The following is an 8,174-nucleotide window of genomic DNA, read 5'->3' as shown; positions in this document are numbered from 1 at the left end:
GAAGTCTGAAAACAAGCAGGGTCAGGCGGGCAGCAGCAGATAAGCTGGGGCAGGGGGGACACGAGGAGGAGGGCTCCGGGGAGGCGCAGCACGTCCCAGTCCAGCCCCAGCTGTGCACCTCCGGCCCCAGTCGGTCCCAGCGGCTCCGGCCCGGCCCGGCTCGGGCCCCGGGGCACCGGCCCCAGTTTCGGCCGAGGGCACTGGCCCGGCCCCGGCTGAGCGGCGCCGGCCGAGCACCCCTGACCCCGGCCCCAGCGGCTCCGGTTCTGGCCGAGCGTGCCGACCCCGACCCCAGCGGCTCCGGCCAGGCTCGGGCCCCAGGGTGGCCGGCCTGACCCCGGCCGAGCACCTCCAGCCTGGCCACAAGCCCCGTGACTCTGGCCAGAGCGCAGACTGATTCCTGGGCTCTTGTTAAAGCCGGCCCTGGTCAGGGGACAGGGAAGGGGGGTTGGATGGGTCGGAAGTTCGGGGGGGCTGTCAGGGGGGCAGGGGTGTGGAGAGGGGTTGGGACAGTCAGGGACAGGGAGCAGGGGGGGTTAGATGGGTCGGGGGTTCTTGGGGGGCTGTCAGGGGAGCAGGGGTGTGGAGAGGGGTCGAGGCAGGCAGGGAGCAGAGGGGGTTGGATGAGTCAGGAGTTCTGGGGGTCCTGTCAGTGGGTAGGGAGCAGTTGGATAGGGCATGGGAGTCCCGGGGGTCTGTCTGGGGGCGGGGATGTGAATATGGGGTAGGGGTGTGGATAAGGGTCGGGGCAGTCAGGGGACAGGTAGGGTCCTAGTGGGGCAGTTAGGGTGGGGGGTTATCAGGAGGGGGCAGTCAGGGGACAAGAAGCAGGGAGGATTAGATAGGGGTTGGGATGCTAGGGGGCAGTAAGGGGACAAGGAGCAGGGGGGGGTTGGGGATTCTGAGGGGGGCAGTGAGGGGGTGGGAAGTGGGAGGGAGTGGATGGGGGCGGGGCAGGCAGGGCGGGGCTAGAGCGGGGCTCCTCCCCCCATGTCCTCTTTTTCGATTGTGCAAATATGGTAATCCTATTAAATCGGCAGGTGGAACATTGCAGTGTGTACACCGCCACTGTTTTGTCAACAGAAGCTGCCTTTTGTCGACAAAGGAGTCACAGCGAGATATAAGGTAGAAAAGATAGTTTAGCATAAGTGGTTGACACATATTCCAAGAGACTATTCCAGATGAAGTGTCCCATTAACACTCCTCCAGTCATAAAACAAAACAGAGCACACAGAAGCCCAAGTGGCAGCTCTGCAATCTTTCCCCACTCAACAGTCTCTGGAAATAAACCTCTACCCTGCCCTGGAAGGACCCTTTCTGTACATAAAAGGATATTCCCTTCTCCATATCCCTGCATGCTTCCTTAGTGATTGACCAGAAGGGTGCAAATTATTGCCAGTAATGTTGATATTAGGGTGATGGGGAGTCATCCTCTGGGAACTGGACAAAGATCTCCAGTGAATTTCATACAGGCCACCATAGAGAAATCAGAAAGAACTAACCATTATTTATCCAGAGTGGAACAGCTTCAAATGGAGTGACTGGGAGCCTCACATCAGAATACCCCTAACACTGACAACATGGACGGGGCACTGGATCATTTCTCTATGGAAGCCCGTATCAAGGATGATCTCTCTCTCTCCTCCATTCATCAGTGTGGTGTCTAAAGTCACTGACAGCCCAGGTCTCAGAATCCTAATTATTGAAAGAAGCCAGCAAGAGAGGCAGAACGATTCACCCTTATACTGAAATGGGGTATTACTGGTGCTGTAACACTCAGTGAGCCAAATCCAGCCCTGGTGTCAGAGGGCACAACATTAATGTAGTTAACATTGCCCTGCCAGTTTACATAAGAGTTGAATTTGTGCTGTTCCTCGCGAGACCCACAGCTCCAAGTCTGGAGACTCCTTGCAAATTCTCAGATGTGAAATGCCGTAAAATCAAGTGACAGCAATATTTGTATTATTTCTTCATTTGGACTGGTAATAAAGCCCAAACGCTAGACCTCTGCCCAGTATTGTAAGAATATATGCAAAATACACTGACTTGGTCCTCCAAATCCTCACCCATTCATCCTAGGAAACATTCTACTTCCTTCAGCATAAAATCTGTCATGCACCACCCATAGACTCGTCTGCTCTCTACTAATAATAACATTATCCTCCATTATCCTCCATGCACCCACCAAAACATTCTGCAGGAGAACCAGCCATAGACCTCTTTGCTCTTCACCACCCAGAGTCATCTGCACTTGACAACAATCATAGACTTTCCCTCCTCCTTATTCCCTATTCACAATCCATACAATTCGACTTAACCAAATTAGACTTCTTCCCTTTTCATTGACCAGGGGATCATACCCCATTCATTGACTTTAACATTCTCCCTCCTCAACCAATGAAACTTCCATATAATTTTCCCATCAACCCAGCCAAGCCCTCAAGGAAAGACTGGGAGAATAGGTAGGCCAGCAGCCCATCCTGAAGGTTAACAGACTTGGTTGGCAGCTTCAGAAGACAATTCCACTGTCAATGAAGCACCATTGGTTTGTTCAGGGGTCTCAGTAGATTACTGTTGACCTGGTGTCTACATTAGGATGAGAGGAGGGACACTGTACCTTGATGTTTTCCAATGATGCCATAACAACAAAAAAAGCTTGAAAGCAGAGCTGGCCAAAACATGGGATTTCCACTTTTTGGGAAATGTTACTATTTCAAAATTTCACTCTAACTGAAAACTCGGGGGTGGGGGGGGCTTTAGAAACAAAATTTCCTCCACAGGACCCCGGCATCTACTGAGTAAAACTGACATTATTGTCAGTTTCATGGCTGCTAATAGGAGCAGAATGTGAGTTTCACTCAACAGCTGATTCCAGGTTCCCAGGCCAGCTGGTTGCCCAGACTGTGTGGTTCAGTGGCCATTTTAGGAAGCCAGCTGCCCTGGAAGTCTGGAAGCCCTGGTGTTCCTGGGCCAGGGCTGTCTGCATGCTGAGATTACCCTCGAGCCACGGTCCCTCGGAGCCCATACCAGGGTCTTCAAACTTACTGCTCCTTAGCAGCTCAGCTTGGCAGGCAGGCAGTCCATTGCCAATCTGACCTTGCTTCCCTGAAAGTCCATCAAACCTGAGATGTTTCTGTGAATCATTTTGGGTTCTATGAATCAGCATTTTTGGACAAAGCTCTGTTTCATCATAAATTTTCCATCCAGCTCTACTTGTGAGCTACCCTGTGATATATCTCTGCCAGAAGCTGAGATGAGCTCCTACTCTGTGTCACTGGAAAAACAGAATGAATACAGCTAAATCTTTTTGTGTGAATAATTACATTGCTTTTCCAGGGAATGTGATTCAGCTGACTTGATGGCCCCTGTGTGAACATTCCAGCCATGCGGACAGGGTCGTTTATGGAAACAGTGACATTTAGGCAAATGGGATGGGGTTTTGATCAGTTCACGCAATGGCACTTGCATGGAAGCTAGGGAAGAAACTGGTCTTCCAGTTGCACACCATGTTGGTCAACATCTTGGTGATGAGCATGCTGGTGAGCAGGATTTCCAGGAGGGAGAGGTTGATGATGAAGAGTCGTAAAGGACTGGTAAGTCTGGAGAAGAAGGCCCAGAGATTCAGGCTTTGAGATAAAAAATGTATTTTATGTTAATAATTCAGACCCAAGAAGGAGAGAATAATTCCCATGCACCAATTGTAAGGCTTTATTTGACTGGGAAAGGAGAGAAATGGAGACAGTGTCAGGGTCTGACACCAGTTTGTTGTTAGCCTTAAGCCCTATGCATAAACCTAACCCATATCCAAAGGGACTTAAGCATGAGTTTACCTTTAAACCTTCAATGGGGCCACTCATGCGATTAAAGTAAAGACTGTACTGAAGTGGCTGTGGAATCAGGGCCTTTGTACAGAGTATTCAAAGGGAGTGAGTTTTAAATTCATAATCATGAGTGTTTGGAGCAGATCCTCAGCTGGTGAAAATTCTCAGAGATCTATTGACCTCAACGACGCTACGACAATTTACACCAGCTGAGGACTGGCTCCTTGATTTTTAAGGATCCCGAGTGTGATACTTCCATTTGTTCAGAGAAGCAAACGAGAGCATGTTAAAAATGTATCCTGTCATAACAGCTCAAAGTTCAAACACCAAGTATTTTACGATGAACTGTTTCTAAATGACAGATAGAGTAAGATATAGCCATAAAAATCATTGTTAAATAATGTTTAATAAGGAGTATTTATAAGAAAATCATGATCTGGACATAGACAATCATTAACAGGAAAAGAAGCACAATAAATTGCACAATAATTTCCATAGATTATTCATCATCAAGCTAGCTAACATAATTCACAATCAAATAGAAATCTATCATTATGAGTAAACGAGGTTGTCATTGTGGGGAGCAAGCCTTCAGCTCACTCAGAAAACCGCATCAAAGAGAGGACATATTGGCACTTCCAAGAGAGGACAAACATCGAAAATCCTGTCTAACCAAACACTCACCATCTCCCCAGGCTTTCCCACCTCCAAAGAAACAAACCAAACCACAAGCCAACCAGTTAAGCAAAAAAAAAAAAAAAAAAAAAGATAAAAATCTGACAAACAAGTAAACAAGAAATACAAACAACAAATGCATGGATATCCCCAAAAATAAGAAGAGCCAGAGACATCACTCGGGGCTTTGCTATGGCTACTGATTCTATGGGCAAGGTGCTCAGAGAGTATGGTGCTGGGTAGCAGTATATGATAGATAGATTCTGATCTTATTTGCATTGGTGTAAACCTATAATAACTTCTTTTTTCTTGAGTCATGTTTGACTGGAGTTTTACTATTGTAAATCCCAATTCTGCATAAACAGATGCACAGCATTTTCTCATGCAGGCAATAATGTCATCAGCTGATTATGTAAAGAAACACAGAATGAAATTGTTACTGAAGGAGAAATATGGACATTTTATTCTTAGAGAATAACCTCCAACCTATCAATTTACTCAGTGCACCTTTGAGCTCCTTGTTTCTCATGCTGTAGATGATCGGATTCATCATTGGTGGCAACACAGAATAGAGAACAGCCACCACTAGATCCAGACCTGAGGTTGAGCTGGAGGTCGGTTTCAAGTAGGCAAAGATCCCAGTGCAAATAAACAATGAGACCACAATGAGGTGAGGGAGGCAGGTGGAGAAGGCTTTATGCCGGCCCTGCTCAGAGGGGATTCTCACCACTGTGGTGAAGATCTGAACATATGACACAATTATGAAAACAAAGCAGCTTGAGGCTAAGCACACACTAAAGATGAGAAACCCGACTTCACTGAGGTCTGAGTCAGAGCAGGCGAGCTTGAGTAGCTGGGGGACTTCACAGAAGAACTGATCCACCATGTTGCCTCCACAGAAGGATATTGCAAATGTGTTTCCAGTGTGCACTGCAGAGTAGAGAATAACACTGATCCAGGCACTGGCTGCCATTTGGACACAAGCTCTCCTGTTCATCACTGTCTCATAGTGCAGTGGTTGGCAGATGGCGACATATCGGTCGTACGCCATGATGGTCAGTATGGCAAAATCTGCTGAAGCGAAGAAGAAGACAAGAAAGACTTGGGCGACACATCCAGAATAAGAAATAACTCTTGTGTTCATGAGGGAGTTGGCCATGGATTTGGGGATGGTGACAGAGATGGAGCCGAGGTCTAGGATGGACAGATTCATCAGGAAGAAGTACATGGGGGTGTGAAGTTGGTAGTTAAGGGCTATGGCTGTGATGATGAGAAGGTTCCCCAGCAGGGATGCCAGGTAAAGCACTAGAAACACCACAAAGTGTAAAATCTGCAGTTCTGGAACATCAGAGAATCCCAGGAGAAGGAATTCTGTCATGGTAGTTTGGTTGGACATTTTCTTCCTCAGTCCATTCTGTGATGGCTGTAGGGGGAATGAGAAAGACAATGGTCAGGATTAGAGCGACAGTGGGAATGGCCCTGATTCCATTTTCTCTAATATCTTATTATATAAATGTCAAAGGCGCACAACACTCATCACTTGCAATGACCACGTGTTGTTAGAGCTCCTCACCTCTGACAATCAATCAGTCACGTTATCACACTAGTGTAAACTGGGTTGGCTCATTTAAAGTCAATGGAGCTTTGTTATTTTACCCTATATGAGGATTTGGCCCAAGATGTGAACTGTTAAAATGCAGTATGAAGGATGGAAAAAAGTACAATCCAAACCCAACAATTCTTCCAAAGGAAGTCCCTCTGTTGCATCCATCACCAAGCTCACATCTTGGCTATGAAACGGATAGACTAAAATCCCAGCACAGCCTGATTCCCATGTAGACTCAACCAGCATCGTAAGTAGCAGCTCATCTCTGATTTTTCTCCTCCAAGCTCTGTGACTAGATGGCAGTTGCCTGCTTCCAAATTGATTTATGGCACCAACTCCAAGCTACACTTCGGCCTCCAATGGACTAGCAGCATCCCTCCATCATTGCTATGTTGTATCAATTACTCTGCACTGTGCAGTGCAGGGGTTGTCAGGACACTTGGGCTCTACTCTTGTCTCTGCCAGTGACCTGCTGTGTGACCTTAGGCCAGTCATTTCCCCTCTTTCTGCCTCTGTTTCCTCCTCCTCCTTTCTATGCCATGTCTACTAGGACTGTAAAGGCTTTCGGAGCGGGGTTGTGGGGCAGATTTTTAAAGGTATTGATACACCTAGTGGGATTCTCAAAAGCATCAGGGACCTCAACACCCCCTGAAATCAACGAGTTATAAGCTCCTAGGTGCTTTTGAAAATCCAAATCGGTGCTGAAATACCTTTGGAAACATGGCCCCATGTCTTGTTCTCTGTAAATTCTGCAAACCCATTTACACCGTTTATACTCAGCCACCAGCAGTGTGGAGCTAGGAAAGGAGCTCTGAGTTCTACTCCCAGTGATCTCCTGTATGTCCTTGAATGGTGTCAGGATAGACAGGGTTTGGTTGCTTGGTTCAACTCTAACCCAGGGTTTAAAGGGGCTAGTCTATATAAAACATAATCTGTGTGCTGTCAACTTAACTGGTTATTCAGTTGTTACCTCCTCACAACTAACCCTTTGGAAGAGAAATCACACAGATGCAATAGGATAAATGGTTTGAAATTAAGGTCTTATCAGGCAATATTAATGTTCCCCAATTTATTTGAAGTTTAAGGCTGGTTGGAAATTTTCAGCTGTGTTCATTTTAATGGCGAGTGGGTTTTCAGCTAAACAACAACAAATCTCAGACTCTGTCTGCTTTTCTCCAAACATTTTGTGATTGGTTTGTAAAGAAATTGAAAACTCAAAAAACAAACATTTTTGGTTTTGTGATTAAAAAAATCCAGTTTTCAGCAAAAAGTTTTCATTTGCCAAAAACTGGGGGAGAAAATGGATTTGGAGTTTTCAGTGAAAAGTCAAAATTTTCCTGAAGGGTGGAAAAATTCCAATCAGCAGTAGCTATCCGATTAAATTGAGAGTAAAAGTCTTAACAAGTTCAGATTGTAATTCATATTTATCATCTTAATTTTCCCCTGTATGTTGATCCCCAAACATATTTAATTGAAATAGAAACTTACTGTACTGATCTTTGTGGATTTTTCCCCAATTTATGATCCATTCAGTCATCCAGCACCAGGATTCTTTGGTCAATATCTATCGATGTACCAGAATCTAGAAGCTAAAGGCACAGGCATCTGACAATCCTTTCCCCCTTCATTCTGAGAGTGCACTGCCAGAACTAGACTCAAACCTGTTGCTCTCTGCAGATGTGCTGTGTGTAGCTGGCGTTGAGCATCACTGGCATTAAAGGACTAATACTGCGGGAAGGTGATTTATTTATGTCTATTTAATAAGGGCTAGCGGGACTCACTCCCTGGAGCCCTGCACAGCTCAGCAGCAGAGGCCCAGAGGCACGTGCATAGATGTCTAGATGATAAAGCCAAAAGAACCATTCAGATCCTCTAGTATGACCTTCACATAGTATCGGGCCTACGTTCCCTGATTGCAACCCAGCTTCTGTGTCATCTGTGGGCCAGGATCACAAAGATGGAGACAGGCACCTACAGGGATTGATCAATGCTCCCAAATGAGCTAGGTTTCTAAGTCCCATGGTCATTCAGTGGGAGTGAGGAATTTAACCTGCTTAGATGCTATTGTAAAT

At 46.3% G+C, this 8,174-nt stretch overlaps 1 protein-coding gene across 1 annotated transcript; it reads right to left on the bottom strand.

Moving 5' to 3' along the window:
• Positions 1 to 4,932: 4,932 nt before the first annotated feature.
• Positions 4,933 to 5,892, bottom strand: LOC101946726 (olfactory receptor 14A16-like). The gene has a single exon (XM_024106002.2). It carries the CDS (start codon positions 5,890 to 5,892, stop codon positions 4,933 to 4,935), a length of 960 nt encoding a protein of 319 aa, XP_023961770.2.
• Between the last annotated feature and the right edge of the window lie 2,282 nt (positions 5,893 to 8,174).

Source organism: Chrysemys picta, chromosome 12 (assembly GCF_011386835.1).
Source record: "Chrysemys picta bellii isolate R12L10 chromosome 12, ASM1138683v2, whole genome shotgun sequence".
Taxonomy (NCBI): Eukaryota; Metazoa; Chordata; order Testudines; family Emydidae; genus Chrysemys; species Chrysemys picta.
This window is presented reverse-complemented; position numbering and strand designations above follow the sequence as displayed.